The sequence below is a fragment of the Mustela nivalis genome, assembly GCF_964662115.1.
Source record: "Mustela nivalis genome assembly, chromosome: 19".
Taxonomy (NCBI): domain Eukaryota; kingdom Metazoa; phylum Chordata; class Mammalia; order Carnivora; family Mustelidae; genus Mustela; species Mustela nivalis.
In genome coordinates, this window is record NC_139038.1 from 3,337,694 (window position 1) to 3,357,691 (window position 19,998).

Sequence of the window (19,998 nt, forward strand, 5' to 3'; positions counted from 1 at the left end):
GGCTAATTCAAGTCTGTAGGGGAGGGGCCGGACAGTCAGGCCCCACGCGCGAGAGTAGCTGCTGCGTGATCGTCGGCCCACAGAGAAGCATGCAGGTGTCATAGGAGTCCCATTTGTTTCTCTGTGCGTGGGGTCAAGCATGGCTTTTTCCCAAGTGGGAATCAGCAGTTTTCATTCTTAGTTTTGAGAGACGTTCAGGGATCCTGGGTCCTGTACTCTGTTCCTTCTTCCTTTCTTTCCTTTCTTTCTTTTGCTGTGTTCTGTTTTGCTTTTGGGTTTTGGGGGTTTTTTTGTTTTGTTTTTTGGTGCTTTTCTCAAACGTTATCCTTTTATTCTTGGTTTATTCTAAATACCCTTGAGGACCTGCATTTGCTGCTTTTGGCGTGGCAAGAAAACGCTTGCCCGGGAGGATTTCCAACCTGGTGAGTGGATGTGCCCGCGCCCTTCAACTTCGGCAGCTCGCGGCTCATTCTCCAGGGCACCGACAGACATACAAAGAGGGAAGCAAAATGGTGTCTTACTAATTTAGTCCTTTTCCATTAGCATGAGCTCTGTGAGACTCTCTTAGCCAGCTTGCCTTTCCCTCTGATGCTGTGATTGGGTCAACAGCGGAGAGGAAATACGACCGGTGGATACCGGACACCGGGAGGTGCTGGGCTGTGCGGGTGTCGTGTGAGTTCCGCGGCCTCCCCGCACCGCGTCCGCGGCAAAGGTACGCGCAGAACGGGAGGCCAGCATCTCATCTGCTTTCAGTGACCCCCGATCGGAGTGCGTCTGGCCCAGCCATGCTTTTGATAAATGGCTGGGCATTGGGCTGGAAGGAAGCCAGGGCTTCTGGAATTCCATTTCCTTCTCTAAGCTACGCATTTCTTCACAGATGTGGGGAGCTGCGTTCGCTGCTTCTTTTCCTCCCACTTCGAAACCGAGACCGTCGTCATGTGCGTTTGGAAGCGGGTGAGAAGCAGGCAGCCGCCCCCTGTGGTGCCGCGTCCGGGACGTCCAGTCTCATTTTGTCTCACTGTGTGTGGCTCCATCTTCTTCCCTGTACAGACCTTGGGGGATTTCTGGTTGCGCTCCACACTTGGGTCTGTGTCTATTTTATTGAGCTTGGGTTCTGATGATAACCATTGGTTGAAACATATGAGATTAGTGACCGTTGGCCAGAGGTGACCCTTCTTGAACAGCAGTGGGGTGATTGGGCCTGATGACGAGTAGCACACTGAGATCTGGCTTCCCTGCCAGGCGCTGCAGTGTGCCCTCTACACACAGGACCCCCCCCCCATCTACTCCAGAGGTTTATAGGAAATGGGAAACTGAGGCACAGGAAGGAGTGAGTAACTTGCAGGCAATTTAAGTGTGGGAGCCGCACCTGGAACCTGAGGGGGTTGTCCACGCGCCCACCACCCTTCTGAGCCATCAGCTCTCCTAACCGAGGGAGCAGAAGCGTATTGTCACCTGTGTGGGTGACAAAGCATTTTGTAGGAAGCATTAAGGGAAAACTTTTTGCCTGTGTATTTTAGAAAATTCCCCTTCCCCTAATAAATTTCAGCAATCCGCAAGGAGCAGGGGGTACAAAGAGCCCAAGCGGGCTTTGACAACACCCTGGTCTGGCAGCTAAACAAGCCAGGGGGCCTCAGGTGACCCTTTCACTTCTTTAAACCTTGGTTCACTTGTCTGCACTGTCAAACAGGGCTGGTGATCACACTTTCACGGGGTCGTTTAGAGAACGAACTAAGACGGGCGAGGTGCCTAGCACAGTGGCCGGCATACAGCAAGCACACAATAAATGTTAACGGAAATAAAGTATGATGCAGCGCATCGCCAAAGGGAGAGATCTGCTTTGGGGACTAGTTGGGTTCATTTTTCACCAGCAGCTTCCATGGGCTGTGACAACACTTCAGATCTAGTCTCTGTCCTCCCAGCTGCCGAACCAGGACAACAGTGGCCTCCAGCCACCTTGTGCGGATGGACGAGAAGCTGCCGGAGGTCTTGGGGAAGATCACGTCCTCATAGGCACAAGCAAAACGCTGTGAGCTGGGGGCCCCGACCCACCCTATCTGAAGGGTAGCCTCCTCCTGGTTATAAACAGATGTGACAGGGACGCCTGGGTGGCTCAGTTGGTTAAACAGCTGCCTTCTGCTCAGGTCATGATCCCAGCATCCTGGGATCGAGTCCCACATCGGGCTCCTTGCTTGGCAGGGAGCCTGCTTCTCCCTCTGCCTCTGCCTGCCATTCTGTCTGCCTGTGCTCGCTCTCGCTCACTCTCTCTTTCTGACAAATAAATAAATAAAATCTTTAAAAAAAAAAAAAAACAAAACCAGATGTGACGGCACCTCCCTCCGCTTTGGCATCTGCTTGCAAATCAGATTAAAACACCCCCCACCCCACTTAAAAGACTTTGAACAAGACAGAAGCAAAGTATTGTTTTAAGACACAAAGACATGGTCCCCAACAAGACATGGGCAGGAGGTTTCCTGGTGTCTAAATTTGTATCTTGTTCTGTCTGCATTTATTTCTGGACCTAGCCCAGCCTCGTGTGCCCTTGTGTGGAGGCCACTGGGACTGCAGAACTGAACTCACCAGCCTCTAGCTGATGCTAGAGCTTCTGAGGAGGGAGTAGAGAAAGGGAAGAGTTCTAGAAGGGGCCCTCAGGCCGCCCCGAGATGCTTTCTCCTCCCAAATTTTCCCTTCTTACCCATTTCCCAGACACAGAATCATTCATCGTGAGGCTTTCTCTAAGCACCAGGCTTGGGGTTCATCCTTAATGTCCTTGTTCGTGCCGATCGGGCTTGATTGTAGGAATCAAGTTTTTTTTAAAAAAGGGAAACCAGCCCACTAGTTGATAGACATGTGGATCGTTTCCAGTTCGGGTTTTATGAATAATTCTGCTGTGAACATTCACGGAGAAGTCTGTGGCATGTGCGTTCATTTCTTTTGAACAGATTCCCCAGGGTGGAGGTGCAGGGCTGAACCCTGAGTGTACGTTAGAACTTTTCACTACGCTGTTCTCCCGAGCGAGGACTGGCTGCCGTTGTGAGCGGCGGAAACATTCTAAATAATATCAAAAGACTGGACAGGGTGACAGTTCGTCAGACTGCACTCACGGGGTGAAGTTGAATTTCTGCCTCCATGACGTTGCTAAAAAGTGAGAATCTTGGGGCGCCTGGGTGGCTCAGTGGGTTGAAAAACCTCTGCCTTTAGCTCAGGACAGGATCTCAGGGTCCTGGGATCGAGGCCCACATGGGGCTCTCTGCTCAACAGGGAGCCTGCTTCCCTTCTCTCTCTGCCTACCTCTCTGCCTACTTGTGATCTCTGTCTGTCAAAGAAATAAATGAAATCTTAAAAAAAAAAAAAAAAAGTGAGAATCTGAACACCGGCCAGAAACATGGTCCGATTACAGCATTGTTGGGATTCTTCTACGGGTGATGACACCGCGGCTGTTTATTTATTTATTTATTTTAAACAAGCTCTTGTCTCGGAGAGACACCCGTGGAGTTACAGGAAATGATATAATGCCTGAGATATGCTCCGAAATGATTCAGGAGGATTTGGAGGGGGCTTATAGATGAGACAAGCCTGACTCTACCTGGATCCTCAGGGAAGCTGGGTGACGGGTCCGTGGAGGTTTATTTTTTTCCTTCCTCTTCTGTACGAGTCTGATGTGTTTCCACATTTCGGAGTTTGCAAAGATGGACTTAAAGAGTCTCTCAAAAGAGCTGAATTGGCGGAGTCCTCCAGTGGTCGCTGACGAAATCAGGTTGGAATGAGGCAGTGGATACGTACTGTTTCTGCCTGCTCAGCACACCCTCCCCCCCTGCTCACAGTGGCTAGGCTTTGCTTGGAGGACCGGCCGCCCTCTGCTTGTGTCTTTGAGGTCTGCCCACCTTTGGCCCAGACCTGGGTCCAGAGCCCCTGCCGGCCGGCCAGCTGCCGACCCCTGGGCATTCCGGCACACAAGGGATAGTGCAAGAAGGGGAGAAGCCTGAGCTGTTCTATCCCCAGGGGCCCCCACTGCTCCCCCTTCCCCCACAAGAGAACAGCCTTGGGGTGCTGCTGCTCTAAATTCCCACGGCGGCTGACTCCCACCCTTTTTGGAAGCCCGGACCTTGGCTCTCTTTGGTCCTGTGAACTGCCCAGCAACACATGGATGAATTTCCTTCTTGTTTAAGTTGGCCGGCGTTGGTTCCCATGGCCAAAGACCAAAGCACCCTGGGGCAGACACCGCGCATGGCTCGGCACACGCTCTGCACATCCCTTCAACGTCTACACCTCCCTCCCGTGGCAGATTCAGCTACAGGCGCAGGCCACTTGGACACGGCAACTTGCACAAGGCGATCTGACAAGTAAGAGAGGAAGGAATCCCCACGCCACAGAGACACCAAACTGAGAGCTAGGAGTCCTCGCTCTGCTCAAACACAAATGGAAAGCATCATCAGGAAAACAGAAATATCTACCGGACCCCAAAAGGGTCGCTGGCCTCTAACATACCATCCCGCAGAAATAGAATTTGAGACACAGATGTACTTCTAAATATTCTACGAGCTGCATTAAGAGGGTGAAAATAAGTGACTTTAATTTTAGTGTTACACTATTTAACCCAGTATGCCCCAAATATTATCATTTCAAACTGTAACCCATATAAAAACTATGAATGTATCAATCATATGTTGCCTTTTTTGTAACTAAGTCTTTGAAATCCGTTGTCTAGTGTACTTGACACTTTCAGCATATCTGTGGACCAGCCACATTTCACATGCTCAGTGGCTGCGTGGGACCGGTGGCTGCATGTTGGAAACTCAGGGGCTGGAAGCTGTCCCTCACGCATTCCTGCACATGTCCGGGAACGCGAACCCTTAGAACGGCCACCGCATCGCCATGCCATAGTGCTTCCCTGTCCGGGCTCTGACCTGAGGCCGGGAAGCTGGGGGGGACCCTGTTCACCAGGTGCAGAGGTGATCCACGGGGCCCTTCAGACCTCTCTCCAGAAGAGCTAGCACTCGAGCTCTTAGGGGATCGAGCGGTCTGCGATGGGGGTGGACGCTCAAACCTTTGCTGAGAAGCAGAAACAGAGCTGCTGAACCATCACTTATCCTCACTTCCCGCTCCCAGTCCCGCGTGCCAGGGCCATAGACACACCACAGTTCCATCCACACTGCACGAGAAAGGCGAGCACGCGGGAAATGAACGGCTCTTCTCAGACCCCTCCGAGAAGCGAGGCCCCAGGGCAGACCTCTGTCCACACACCGGGAGACAGGCAGTGGACGCAGAGAGCCACAGCTGCCCAGGGTGCAAGCCCGAGAACAGGAAGCAGAGGGGGAACCCGCAGGGGTCAGGAAAGCCACCCCTCGACGACACTGGACACGTCTGGGAGCTGAAAAGTCTCGATCCTGGGGACGTCCTGAGACTTTCGCGAGTTTCCCCACCCCATCAGGTCTTCATGGTGAAGATCAGAAGAAAATACCTACCCTGGCCATGTCCATCGTGCAATGCTCTTGTAATCCGTCCAGAGCGCTCCCCGGGGGGTGCCCTCCCGTACTGAGCTGGCCTGACCTTGTAACCACGGGGATGTGGTCGACATGGCAGGGTGGGGCTTCCGAGGGTCATACAGAGACCGTGCGGCCCTCCCTCTGCTCTCTCTTGGATGCTTCCTCCTAAGGGAAGCCAGCCAACCTGCCCCCACCCCGCCTGTGGGGAGGTCCCCCAGCTGGGGACCGACATCTTGACAGAGACCCTCAAGCCAGAGCCGCCTGGCTAAATCATTCCCCAGTCCCTGACCTACAGAAACTGGGAGGTGACATGTGTGTTTCTGACGGAAGCCACGGCCTGTGGAAGCCACTGATCACACAGCAGTCGATGAGTCACACCCAGCCGGCCCCTTTTCCCAAGTGCCAGCACCAGGGTATCCTGCCAAGAGAACTTTCCACCCCAGCCTTGGTTTCGTCCTGTGTTGCCGAAGTCAGACACAGCTTTTCCCGAACTGGTGTTTCAGGAAGGACAGGGTGGTAGGTTGTAAAAGAAAAACAAGTCAGCCTGCTCCCAGGGAGCTCTGCACGCAGCCGGGCTCACATCTCTTGGGTTCCTGGGCTGCCGTCTCAAACCCCGCAAGGCAGGGCTCCGATGGAGGACTGTTCTGTCTCTCGCGCTCTCTGTCCCTCTCTGGCTGTCTTTTGCAGTCCCGTCCAGTAAGGGCCCGAGGTCTCGTGGCTGCGTGACGGGAGGCCCTCAGGACTCAGCAAAGAGGCAGGAAGCAGCCCCGGGGCCACAGGAAGGATCCCAGGAGGATACGGCAGCAGCAGGAAGAGACACTCGGCAGACAGGAAAAGGATGAGAAGACGGTGGTCCGGGTTCCCCGGGCATTTGACAGATGTTAAGAGAGTTCCCACCCCTCCAGGAGGCTGGTGTGGACCAGCAGCTTCCAAACTCGGAGGCTTCTCCTCCTCGGCCCCACCAGCCAGCTCTGGGGCTGAAGGTTCCCTCAGCCTCCTGTCTCATGCTGGGGCTCTGCTCTGCTTCTTTGCACGTATCTGCCCCAAGACCAAGTGAAAACCCCTCAGAGCTGCCTGGGCTCCCCACCGTCCCTTCTTTGTGGGTTTTGCGCAGCTACTCTGCGCAGGGTGTGAATCCGGACTTTGAAAGATAAAGAGAGGAGCAACCAGAAGCCAGCAGCCCAGCCTCACCCCGCCCGCCCTCGGAGCAGCGCAGCCGGTAGAACTTTCTGCAATGATGGGAATGTTCTTTATCTGCAGCGATCAGCACGGCAGCCACGCAGCTGTCCAGATCCCGCACTGGAATCATGGCCCATGCCCACGGAGGAGCGGAAAGTTTCATTTTTTTTCATTTTAATTAGAATATACATATAGACAGCCAGTCGTGGCTCATGGTTTCTGAATTGGGCAGCCTGGTTCTTAATCCTTGACGGGGGTCTGTAAACACAAGCTCTGTAGAGTTGTTTCACAATTTGTAAAAAGGTACTATTTACATACAGTAAAATTCACTTTTCTGAGTGTACAGTTTTGCTACTTTGGGCAGACACACAGAGTCACACAGTTGCCACCACCATCACCGACCCCCCCCCAACAAAAAAAATTCCCACGTGTCATTTTATGCTCAGCCTCTCCCCAGCCCCCCAGCCCCCACTCACCTGCTTCCATTTCTCGAGTTGTACTTCGCCCAGAATGGCCCAGAAGAGAAAGCACACGCAGCGCATCGGGGGAGTTCCTCCGTGTCGTTTCACACTTTGCTCCTCTTCCTGGGGCCGCAAAGCCCATCACGTGACTGTACGGCACTTTGTTTACCCCTTTCCCGGCTGAGGTTCATCGGGGCGGTTGGGGTGTTTCCAGTGCTCGGTGGTGAGTATTTGTGTACAGGTCCTTGTGTCAACACAAGTTTTCGTTTCATTTGGGTTCAAGCCTAGCGATGGGACTGCCAGCCATCGGGTCAGTCTGCTGACCTCCACGAGAACCCGTCAGACCGTTTTCTCAAACACCCGCTATGCCGGGGGGCCTGCCACCCCTCCTTGTTGGCAACGACAGATGGCTTCATCATTTCCTTTAAGTAACTTTAATAGGTGTCCAGTAGTATCTTCCTGTCGTTTTAGCTGGCTCCTAACAAGCAATGAAGTTGAGCATCTTTTCCTGTGCTTGTCTGTGATCGATGTATCTTCTTGGAGAAATAATGTGTTCCCATATCTTGTCTTGTCTTTCTTTTTTTTAATGAGTTCATTCTCCAGATAGCTCACTGCCTCTTTCCAACACAGCCTTAATGGTCACCTCCCAATTCGGCCTCCTTGTCGATGGTTTAGTGCCTTGGAGTTAATTTCTGTTCCTTCCTGTTTCCACAGCCAGCTCCAGTGGCTTCTAACAGGGTAAGAGCCTGCGTATATTGGATCCCAAAGGTTGACAAGGCTCTCCCCGGCCAGCAGTTCATTGCTCCTTTCTTGAGGGCGTGCTTTCTGGACCAGGTTCAGCGTGCCCTCTAGACCAGGACAGAGCGAGAAGAACCCACTGTCCTCAGTGGTCCTTACTGGCCCTTTCCTTATGCCCTCTGCCGACTCTGTCAGTATATCGAGCCGCTGGCTATTGGAGGAAGGAATTGGAAATGATGGGGTTCCGGACTTGGCAAGGTCACCCGGCATCAGCCCTGTGAGCTCCTGGCGTTAGCACACGCAGGTTCTTGGTCCTCTGGAAAAGATTCCTATAGCTTAGGTTATGCATAAGTCTTCATGCATCATAGTCCAGAAGGGCCTGGAGGTACACATGGACCACTCGTCCTCAAACAGACGTGGCATTAAAATGCAAGAAGTCCCCTCAGATGAGCCAGAAGAAAGAAACTTGCAGGTTGCATGTAAATCCCTTGCTCTTAAAAATATAGATCCCACTGTAAAATAGACCACGCGGATTTCACCGGCTTAACTATATTAAATGTATAGTGCGGTGGTGTTAAGTACAGTCACAGTACTGGGCAACCATCACCACCATGCAGCACCAAAACCTCTTTAATCTTGCAAAACCCAAACTCTGTCCACATTAGCTCTCCATTCTCCACCGCTCCACCCAGTCCCTGAGGTCCACCCTTCCACTGCCCGCGTCTAAGACCTTGACCACTCTCGGGACGGGACGTGTCTTTCTGTGGCTGCGAGCTTCCTCCACGTGGTGTCAGTTGGCTTCCTTTTCAAGGCTGAGCGCTATTCCCTTGCCTGTGTATCCCACGTGTGTCGATGGAACTTTGGCTCACGCCTTTGGGAGTTGAAAATAATGCTGCTCTGAATGTGGATGTACAAATACCTTTTCAAGACCCCGCTTTCCGTTCTTTTGGCTTTATACCTAGAAGTCTCATTGCTGGATCGTGTGGTCACTTTATGTTTAATGTTTTGAAGAAGGGCCATCCTGTTTTCTCAAGTGACCGCCCCATTCTACCTCCTTAACACCAGTGTGTTTCTAAATGCCTTTGGGTGACATAAGTATTGCCCGGATCTCCCAACGTCTGTCCACCTCACTCCTCCAACACCCCCTTGCCTGGGCCACCAGCTTCCCAACCGGCCACCCACGGTCACTGACCTCTTTCTGATGCAGACTCCACATACCAGGTGGTGATTCTATTTCAAATATGTGGGTCTACATGATGTCCTTCTGCCAATAACCCCTCATTGGTTTCCGTGGCTAGTGGAATAAGACCTAAATCCGGACATGACCCAAATGGCCCTAATCGGGTTCAGCTGACCTGGTCACTCTCGCTTCCATCCCCAGGGACTTGTCAATGCCCCCCGAGGGTGCCATGCTCCCTTCCTTAACACGTGCTGTTGCATGGCTGGAATGCCATCCCCCAGATCAGCCTTGGACTTGCGTCATTCCTTAGGGACGAGATCCCTGACCCCGTTTTTACTGTCCTCCTCCCTCTGTCAAGAAAGTTCTCTTGTTACAGCTTTTCATAAAAATATGTTCCTTGACCAACCCCGCCCCCCTACATTTGCCTATCTCTGTCTGTCTCTGTGTATTTGCTGAGGTGATGATTGGCCCAACATGGACTGCAGGTCCAGGGGAAAGTGAGTAAACAGACAAGCTTCCCACCCTGGGGGCCCCATCTCCCCGCATACTCACAGGCCACCACCCAGCAATGCCTTGCAGGACTCGCCACATTTGTTATGGGACCAGATCGGCTGAAGGGGGAAGGCCTGACCAACACACTGCAGCACCAAAGGGATCCGAGCCCCAATTCCACACTGGTCCGGCATCTGGCTCCCCACGAGCCAGCCGGTCAGCGGTTTGAAGGGCGAGGCGGTGGCTGGTGCCCAGAGTGCAGCCACGAGATTTGAGCTGGCTGTTTGTTGAGTGAATAAATGACACTAGAAAGACACACGGGGCATTAGGGATCACAAGCATCTTTTGACAGACTTCAATTACAGTTGGAAAACCGTTCATTCCAGTGAGTGTGACCTCAATTTAGGGTGGGCCGAGGGAGGGAGCGAGTCCGGTCCGGAGACTACTGAGGTCACTCCTCCCTGTCCCCAGGGAGCCTGGAGCAAAACTTTCCAGGGAGACTTTCAGGAGGTTCCCCTCCGCGACCCCTTCAGGGCGAGGCGGCAGCTGGGGCCGGGGGCGGCGGCGGGGTTAGGGCAGTGCGCGGGCCGGCGTGGACACCTCCCCGGCTCGCCACGGGAGCGCCGGCGGGAGGGGGCGCGCGCTCGGTCGGCCTCCGGCTCCACTCCGCAGCGATCCGGTCCGGGATGCCGCGGCCGCCCGCGCCCCGCGGAGCCCCGCCCCCCGCCGCCGCGCCGCCGCCGGAGGCCGCTCGGAGCTGCGCGAACATGGCCGAAGTCGGCGAGGACAGTGGGGCCCGCGCCCTGCTGGCGCTGCGCTCGGCGCCCTGCAGCCCCGTGCTGTGCGCCGCCGCCGCCGCGGCCGCCGCCTTCCCCGCCGCCGCGGCCCCCGCGGCCCCGGCGCCCGGGCCCGCCGCCCCGTCGCCGCCGCCGCCCGCCCAGCCCCCGCCGCCGCCGCCACCGCCGCCGCCGCCGCTGCCGGGCGCGATCGCGGGGAGCGCGGGGGCCGCGGGCGCGGGGGGCGCGATCGCGGGGGCCGCGGGCGGCGCGGCGGCGGGCCCGGGCACGGGGGCCGCGGCGGGCGAGGCCCTGGTGGCCGCGGCGGCCGCCTCGGTGCGTCGGAGCCCCGGGCCCGCGCTGGCGCGCCTTGAGGGCCGCGAGTTCGAGTTCCTCATGCGGCAGCCCAGCGTCACCATCGGCCGCAACTCGTCGCAGGGCTCGGTGGACCTGAGCATGGGCCTGTCCAGCTTCATCTCGCGGCGCCACCTGCAGCTCACCTTCCAGGAGCCGCACTTCTACCTGCGCTGCCTCGGCAAGAACGGCGTCTTCGTGGACGGGGCCTTCCAGCGGCGCGGCGCGCCCGCCCTGCAGCTGCCCAAACAGTGAGTGCCACGGCCCCCGCCCGGCCTGGACCCCGGGCCACCCGTGCACCCCCGACCCGGCTGGACGCGAGGGTCACCAGGACCCTCGGCCCGACTCCGACTCGGGGTCGCTTTCGGCCTTTGACCCGGCATGGACCCGGAGGTCACCCTGGCCCGAGGCCCGACCACCCCCTGGATCCGTATCCCAATTGGATAGACCCTGGGGTCACTCCAAGCCCGGGCCCGACCCCGCCCTGCCCTGCCCGACACCAGAGACGGCTCCGACCCCGCCCAGCCGGGGCCTCAGGGACACTCTCCGCGACCCAGGTCGGATCCGTGCTCAGTCTGGACCCCGGGTCCACTCCCGACCTCCAGCCTGCCGGGACCTTGGGCTCCGAGGGTCTTCTGGCCCCGCCTGGCTTAAACTATAAGGGTCACTTTTGCTTCTGCCAGTCCTGGACCAGAGGACCCCCCTGAGGCTCGGCCAGCCTGGGTCCCCAGGTTCACCCCATTCCCCACCAGGTCTGAATCCCAGGTCGACCCTGCACGCACTCCTGAAAAGGGTGGCATCAGGTGGTTTCAGTGTTGGAGGTGTGCCCCTCACTTCCCCACAGTGGGGGTTCAGGTCTGAATGGCAGTGACTTGGGCTGGGAACAGACGTTCTCATCCCCGGGGCAGGGGTCCAGGACAGGAAGTGCTGACTCTCCAATGTCCCTGGAGATGAAGCTTCTGGGACAGGACAGTGGTACCCAGCACTCAGGCTTTCCTAGCACAGCTGGGGTTCCTGGGCTGGAAGGGGAAATAGCAGGGATGGGGGCCAGGGCAGGGAGAAGGCAGCCCCCAGCAGCCTTAGGGATGGCTGGGCCCCAGATGCCCCATGGGTACTTTTAGGGACATTGACTCACTTTCCCTTGTCTTCTGGTTCCCGGGTCCGCTTTTCTCTGCCATGGGCTGTGCCCCGTGATCCTTGCTTTCTCAGGATCTGTTGATCAGGAGAGGACTTATTTAACTACTGTGCTTCCTCTTTGGGCACTTTCTGTTTCTGTGTAGTAAGTGCCTTGAACCCCTCACTAGTGTTTATATTTCTCCAATGGGCTTCCTGTTCCCTCCTTGTCTCTGATGGTCTAGTTATGCTTCTGTGAGAGAGTCCGGGGGATTTTTGCTGGGGTGATTCCCAGCGACCAAAGCTTGCTTCTGTAAACTTCTCCCCTCTCTAGGGTCTCGCTGTGTTTGGTTGTAAATATTGCATTGGTTTCCCAGTGCAGCCTCAACAATGACTCACTCCTGCTTAGGATGTGAGAGGGACAGCATACCTTTATTTTACAAAGGTGAAAGGTATGTATTTCGGGAAAGTTGGGGCTTGGTGAGTAACAAAGTTATTCTGTCTTATCTTTGTTACTACTTTGTTCTCTTTTCCTATCCTGCTCAGTGTCTGTTCTGAGCCAGTAAATACATTTCAGGGCCAACCACTCACTCCTCCGGTGAGAAAGTGACAGGCAGAACAGCCGCATCCCTGCCCTGCCCCCGGGCTCTTAGAGGCCTGTTCGGCTGATGTACCTTTCCATGATTCATTGGGATTTTTAGAGCTCCCTGCTCACCTGCTGTGTGGGTCCGCTCCTGACTGGGGCCGAGCTTACTGAATCTGGTGCCCTTTAGTTTGTTCTCTAACTGGAGGGGAAGGAATGCCAGCTCGCGGAGGCCTCAGATCATCCTCTGAATAGGCCAGTACCAGGTCCGTCGTTTACACCGTGTCTTGGGAGCTGGTGGACCCCCGGCTGGTTTGTGTTCAAGGGGCTTGACTTCTGGGTGGGCGCGTCGTGGAGCTCTGTGCTCTGGCCAACGGCCTGAGCCCTTGACTGCTCTCTGACCACATTCTTTGCCCCACTGTGCCTGTGTTTGCCTTCGGCTGGGCTTCTGAGCAATCTCCACGTAGGCAGTGATGTAAAATGCATGAGAACAGAACGACCAGGCAGGAGGAGAACCGTTCGGGGGGCATCTGTGTCTCCCTCCTCCTGCTTGCTTCTGAAAATTGGCCGAGCCTGTGGACCTGTGCGTTTAGCGGTTGGAGCTAGCTTACGGTTTTTTCTGTTTAAGAGAGTGTAAACCTGAGTAGTCCTATATGTGGAGTGGGCTGTTGTAAACTCCTTTTTTAGCGCTGGATCAAGGCTCTTTGGCCTATCACATAGAAAGCAATCAAGAAATTTTAATGAATTTAATGCAAGGAAGTTGAATATGTACGTTTTTGTTACTCCAAAGTGGGAAATTCATTACTGGCTTTTAAAGAAGGGTAGTAATTACTGTCCATTTCCTCTCGGGCGTTGGTACGTGGTTTTGCCTTTAATGTTTGAAGCTATGAATTTCTTTACCATAAATTAATTAATTTTTAAAGATTGTATTCATTTATTTGACAGAGACACAGCAAGAGCAGGAACATTAGCAGGGAATGTGGGAGAGGGAGAGGCAGGCTTCCTGCCGAGCAGGGAGCCCGATGTGGGGCTTGATCCCAGGACCCTGGGATCGTGACCTGAGCCAAAGACACATGCTTAATGGCTTGAGCCACCCAGGCGGCCCCCATAAATTAAAAATTCTTGTTGTACTGGGCAATTCATGGACTTGCTATGCTTGGATTTAGTGGAGTGTGGTGCATGAGCCTTGAAGTTGTTTTGTTTTGTTTTGTTTTGTTTTGTTAGCGTTGTGATGATATGCATGCCAGTTCCTGATAGGTGACGTCCGTCCTGGGAGGCTTTGCTCGCACTGCCCACTCCCAGGGACAGCTCCCACGATGCCTTTCCTCCCTCTTCTTTCCTACTGCAGAAAGCGTGTGCTTAAGATGAATACCAGAATTTACCCCCATTTATTACTGCAAGTACTGCAAGTTCTTCCCCAGAGATCAGTATTTTTAAATTATTGGCGGGAAGACCCTTCCTTGTGACCCATTCAGAAGTGATCTTGCTCTCCTGCCGTGTGGCCAAGTCCCCTGGACACTCCCAGGGAGGGAGTGCACATCCGTTATAACTGAGCCCCCACCTGACTCAGCAAAGGCTTCTGGGCCCCAAGTCTAGCATTTATTTCTTCCAGCCCGCGAGCTCCCTGAGGGCTGGGCCGAGAATAGCTCTCTTTCACCCAGGACAGTAACTGGCTGGCAGGAGGTGCACAACTGAATTGTGTTTGTTGAATGAACATAGGAGTTAACTGAATGAATTTGCAGCTTCCGGGGGTGTGGAGGAAGCAATGTCATCGATTTCGCGTGGTTTTCAGAGGTGGCAAGTCAGCTTCCCTCTGGGCTGTGTGGCCCGCCCTCTCTGGGTACACGGGCCGGCGTGGTTCCTGGTGACTGTGGTCCTTTATACCGTCAGATTTAGAATTGGATGTGAACTACACAGTAACAGGCCCATACACAGCCCCTCACTTGCTCTTCCCTCTTTTTTTTTTTTTTTTAAACATGTTTTTGTGAACTACTCGATTGATTACAGTAAAAACAAGACTTCTGTTTGTGGTAGCCTCTGTGAGTGGTAAGGTCATGGGATTCTTTCTTTTCTTTTTACTTTTCTGCATTTCCCAGACTTTCTGCGATGAGCATGGCTCTTTTTTCCTTTTTTAACACTTTCTGTTACCGAAAATTTCAAAGGTGAGAACAGAGCAGTGAACTTGAACGTAACCGTCCCATCATCAACAGTTAACATGTCGGGACCTAGCTTGCTTTACTTTTGTCGCCACTTATCTTTCCTCCAGCCCCCTGGCGACCTGGAAGCAGGTCACAGATGTCCCATCGTTTGCGTGTGTAAACACTTCAGTAAAAGATGAAGATCCTATTTTTTAAAAAAAAAAAAAGATTTTATTTATTTATTTGATAGAGATCACAAGTAGGCAGAGTCAGATGGAGGGCGGGCGTGGGTGGGGAAAGCAGGCTCCCCACTGAGCAGAGAGCCTGATGCGGGCCCAATCCCAGGACCCCAAGATCATGACCCAAGCCGAAGGCAGAGGCTTAACCCAATGAGTCACCCAGGCACTCCAAAGATCCTTTTTTTAAGAAACCTAACCACAATGTCATGAACACACCTTAAAAGTTAATTGTAATTTTTTACTGTCATCAAACTTCTGTTAGCGCTTGCATTTCCCTTGCGGCCTCACAGATTTCTTATGGCGCGTTTGTTCAGATCAGGAGCTAAATCAGACAGCGTGATTGGTTGGTGTCATTACATTTCTTGTCATCTATAGGCTCCATCTGTGTCTTTTTTTCTTTCTCGCTGAAGAGACAGGTCCTCTGTCCTGTAGAGTTCCCACCCCCTGCGTTTATGGACTGGGTCCCCTAGTGTACGCTTACTGTAAATCAGTTGTGGGACCCAGAGATTTGATCAGACTCAGAGTTGATGTGTTTTTGGCCAGAAGCCCCCTCATAGATGCTAGTGCGTGTGTCTGTCAGGAAGCAGAGATGTCTGTCTACGTTAGCACCTTCTAGTGGTCCTTGCCTGGGTCCATCAAGTGATTACTGCCCATACTGTAGCCGTTCACCTCAGCCACGTGGGTGCGCTCCACCCCCGGAAGGACATGTGAAGGGTGGCCTGTGGGAGGGATCATAGTTTCTGTGCGTGGACCGCGATGGGATGTGACTGTGACCCCCACAGCATTTCACTGCAGATGAGTTTGTTTCATATGGTTTCCCAGCGCTCTTCCAACCGGTCCCTTGAAAAAGTATGGGATTAGTTACTAACCGTCACACGGGTAGTTACCAGATTGAAGTCACTTTGAAATTCGTTGGAAACTGCTGCAGACTTGAAGATGGCAGTCAGCCAACGGTACCTGGCCCTGGCGGTCGGCCTGGGAGCGGGCCCTGTGCCGCACGGGGTTTACACGGCGGGCAGCGGGGGGTGTCAGCTCAGCGGACCCCTGTGAGGGTGTGGGGGAGGTGTGCAGGGCTGTGCGGGGCCAGAGAGAGGAGCAGGAGCCCGAAGAGCCTCTGAGGAAGAAATGTTCTGGTCTGGTGCCCTTTTGGGCGTGGAAGTTGGAGGAGTGAGAAATGCCACGTGGAGAAACCGGGACCCTGGGAGCAGGAGCTGCGGAGACGGAGGTGTAGCAGGTTCAGCCGCGTCGTGTCTGGGGAGTGTGGCCCAAACCTGGCATGTGCGTTTTTGCTAAGTAAACCCTTTATCCTGGTTTTTTGGCTCGTTGACAATCACTGTGGGTCACATACATTTTCCAGAGTTACTCTGTCGCTTCCTTCGTGAGGATTTATGGGACTGTAGCGAATTGGGGGCTAGGACCCTGAATGTTTTATTAATGAAAATATGGACCACTCTCCAGCATTCAGTTCACGCCGAGGTTTTTCCTGCCTGTCACCCTTACAGGAGAACACATATGGTATTGTAGACGTCGGTCTCACGATGTGTGTGCTGAACTGAATTTATGTATTTATATGTTTATTTATATATTTATTATAATAATTTAGGAAAGCCTCGTGTGGATAAAGGGAGACGGTTGGTGGACGCTACAAGGGTATTCTGTAGAGTTTTAACGATGTTCACGGTTAGTGCTTTGGAAAAAGAGACACAGCTCTGTTTCAGATCATGTGCAGAGATTAAAGGAAAGCTTTTGATTTGGAGATACAGTCATTTACTATTTGCTGTTTTTGCATCTTGTGAATGTCAGGGGATAAACTTGGTAAATTAGTTAAATTTGACAACTCAAATTACAGCAATGTCTCATCTCCATAATTACCCTACATTTAAAGCATTTCATATTAAAATGAGAGGATTATAGAAATGCTTTTACTTTGATTTCCTGGAAGTAGGGCCTGGCATTGTGACTTGCTAGGAGGTTTCGTGTGGTTAACGTTCAGTGCCGCGCTCTCGCCTTTTGCAAGTTTACGGTTTTCTGGTAAGACGTTCCTGATGGATTTAAAGGACAGAAAATGGAATCTCTGGGTGTAAACGTATTTTGTGAACATACAAAGGGAAGCCGCGAGGGTGTGCCGCGAGCCGCCTGGGAGCCTGGACCGAGGCTGTGGGGGTGCGGGGTGCAGCTGGCCTCTGCCCCTTGGGCCTCCGCGGCCCCGCTTCTGGGAGGCCGACGGCAGGACAGCAGGACTCCTGTCTTTGGACGTAGCAGTTCCCACACTAAATCATGAGCTGATTGCAAACGTGTGGCTTCTCTCTCCTACGAGTACTTTCCAGGGGGCACACAGAGAAGAGAGGCGTGTTTTATACATGGTTTGATGAAGAAGAAACTCCCCCCCCTTAGTCACTGGTGACATGTTTAACCACGTCCAGAAAGGGCGTTATTTCCTCACGGGGAAGGCTCTCGTCCTTCCACACGTGTGTGTGCAACGGGGCTCGGACCGTCCCCTTTCTGCTGGAAGCCACAGCAGCTGCCCCCAGCCCACTCGGGCCCGGCCTGGCCCCTCAGCCCTGGTCCCCGCATTGCTAATGGTGACCTGCCACCTCTTACCCCCGGCCACCCCCTGCTTTCGTCTGTTCCAGGAAGACCCAAGGTTTTGGGTCCAAGAGCCCTTTTACGCCCTCACACTTTGCTGGGGACCCCAGGGAGCTCATGTGTGGGCGCGGTTTGTCTCTTACACTCACCGCATTAGAGATGAGAACCAAGAAGTTAAAATATACTTATTTATGATCCCATTAAAAACAGCAGGAGTAAACAAATCTCAGGAATCATTTCTTGTGATAAAATCACCGTATTTCCCAAAACAGAGAACGAGAGAATAGGGCTATTCGTTTTTTGTAAGTCTCTCCTGTCTGGCTTGTGGAGGACAGCTGGGATCTCATGGTGCTTGTACTTTTCCTCTGTTGTGATAGGTTTCAGTTCAGCATGGGGAGAAAAGCCAGCCTCCCCCAGACCTGGGCTGGCCGGGGGACGGCTGTTTCCATGGGCTTTCAGATGGTGGTAGATGCCCTTCCTTGATGCTGCACCAAAACTGGATATGCCATGGTTTCGTTTTTCTTTCTTTTTTTTTAATATTTTATTTATTTATTTGACACACAGAGATTACAAGTAAGTAGAGAGGCAGACAGAGAGAGAAGGAAGCAGGCTCCCTGCTGAGCAGAGAGCCTGATGCGGGGCTCGATCCCAGAACCCCAGGATCATGACCTGAGCCGAAGGCAGAGGCTTTAACCCACTGAGCCACCAAGGTGCCCCACATGCCGTGGTTTCTTAACAGTCACTTGTGCTGTGGGGTCTGAAGAGTCTTCAGGGAGCTTTTGTAGTCTGTTAGGTTTAAAATCAATTGCTCTGTCTTGCATTTTGAATACATCTTCAATTACCCATGCATGGTTTTGTTACTTCATGCATTGATTATTGGGGGAAATATTGACTGAATTAAGAAGATCTTCTAATTTCAGTATGTCTTATTATATAAAGAAAAGCATATTTTGATCCCCGTCAAACTCAACAGATCACATTTGAAAACAGAAATCTTTGAAAGGATCTGGCATTTTGGTATAGTTTAATTTCAGATTTGCTCTAAAAGTTGAGTTGACGGTATATTTTTACAGAAATAAAAAAGAGTCATATGATGTAGTCATTGGTCTTATTAGTACCTCATAACATCATTTGGCTTACATCTCGTATTGTGTGTGTGTGTGTGTGTGCGCGCGCGCGTGCGCGCAGTCAGCGCGTGATGACTTTGGATGGGCTCATCAGTTAGTGCTGTTCGCGCCCAGTGCTGGGGAGCCCCGTGAGACTCGGGCTCACGCTTACGTGCGGGCAATGACCAGCACCAGTTATCCATGGGCAGCCTTCCCAGGAAAACTCCCTCATATCACATGATTTGACTGTAGTTTACTGATGAAGCTTGGGTTCCTTCTGTGCGCTCCCACTAAGCTGTGTCTGGAACACAGTGAGAAGGAGCTTGGGAACCACATGAGCTCTTGGAGCTGATTTAGAAGGAACGTGAACAGGGAATCTGATGGCAGAGCAAGCAGGTTGCCGGCTATGAAGTTCTATGAACAGAAGTTTGTATACCTCCTCCTCTACCCTTGGGGACACGAATATATCCGGTCAGTTGGCAGGTACATCCCTGAAGCTGGAAACAGTGACTCATCACAGCCTGAGCAAAACATCTTTTCCTTTAGAGTATCCACCTCCCTTTGGTTGGTTCCGTATTAACCAGGAACGTTTATAGCCCTCCCTTCCGCACTCCCAGTGTGCGGGAAGACTGCTGAGTATCTCGTTTTCTTAGCAGTTGTGTTTTTCTCTGCAGATTGCTGCGTGAATGGATTTTCCACACCTGCTGACCCTTGGGTTAGCCAACAGGAGATCTCACGGAGTTGAGAACATTCTGCAGTGATAGAGATGTTCTTTGAGCCGTCTAGGATGGTGGCTCTAGTCTTGTCTGGCCACTGAGCCTTTGAAATGTGGCTGAGAACTCAGTTTTTAATTTTTAGCTGGAAGTTCATTTAAGTTTAAGTAGCCACACGTGCTGATGGCCATGCAAGCCTGGATCCCCAGCCCCTGACTGTGGCCGCTGCCTCAGTTTACCCCATTCACCTCCGAGGCACAACTGTTCTTTTCTGCAGTATGCTTCAAGGTGAGGAAGACCGACTGGTCTGGTCTGGGCTTGGGGCTCAGGCAGACCCACGGCTATTCCATGGGCTGCGGTGAGGAAGTAGCCAGCCGAAGCATTTGCGAAACGTCTTCTGGCTGAAGAGGCTGGTCATTGTCTTCAATGTCTAGTACTCTGAACTGCAGATAAGTGGAGAATGGGCAGTTTTCATTTTCCCCTTTATTACTCTAGTTCTGGAAGCCCCAGGAAAGAAGTAAGGGACCCAAGAGATGGTTCCTGGGGGTAATAAAGAGAAGAGACACATTTGCTAGTGCGGGGAGTTTTCTGAAAACTCTGTGGCCCTTTCTAGCCCTGGATTTACCACGTATATTGGTTATTGATGGATTCCTTTTGAGCAGTTCCTTTATAAACAAGCGCATGAGTGTCGTGTGTCTGCCTGTCCCCTGTGGCATGTACGTGGACTCCTGCTCATAGCAGGTGGCACTGGTCAGCGTGGCTGGTCATTCCGTGTTGTGACCGTGGGTCGCGTCCTCCCCTGCAGGGAGTGGCACGGCCCATAGGGGCAGGGCTGCGCTCTCCATGGCATGTTG

The 19,998-nt window shown here is 53.0% G+C and overlaps 1 protein-coding gene and 1 long non-coding RNA gene across 2 annotated transcripts in view; one reads left to right on the forward strand and one right to left on the reverse strand.

The window, feature by feature from the left end:
• Positions 1 to 240: 240 nt before the first annotated feature.
• On the reverse strand, positions 241 to 12,204 carry LOC309854026. Its single transcript, XR_014306072.1, has 4 exons — positions 11,802 to 12,204; positions 9,597 to 9,841; positions 7,142 to 8,735; positions 241 to 6,938 (listed from the first exon to the last, which is right to left on the reverse strand). It is a non-coding gene; the product is annotated as an uncharacterized lncRNA (long non-coding RNA).
• Positions 10,288 to 19,998, forward strand: part of FOXK1 (forkhead box K1) — a 63,015-nt gene continuing 53,304 nt past the window's right edge. The window contains exon 1 of the mRNA XM_082712654.1: positions 10,288 to 10,917. Within this exon, the coding sequence (XP_082568780.1) occupies positions 10,304 to 10,917 (614 nt within the window). The 5' untranslated portion in view covers positions 10,288 to 10,303. The remainder of the gene's footprint in view (positions 10,918 to 19,998) is intronic.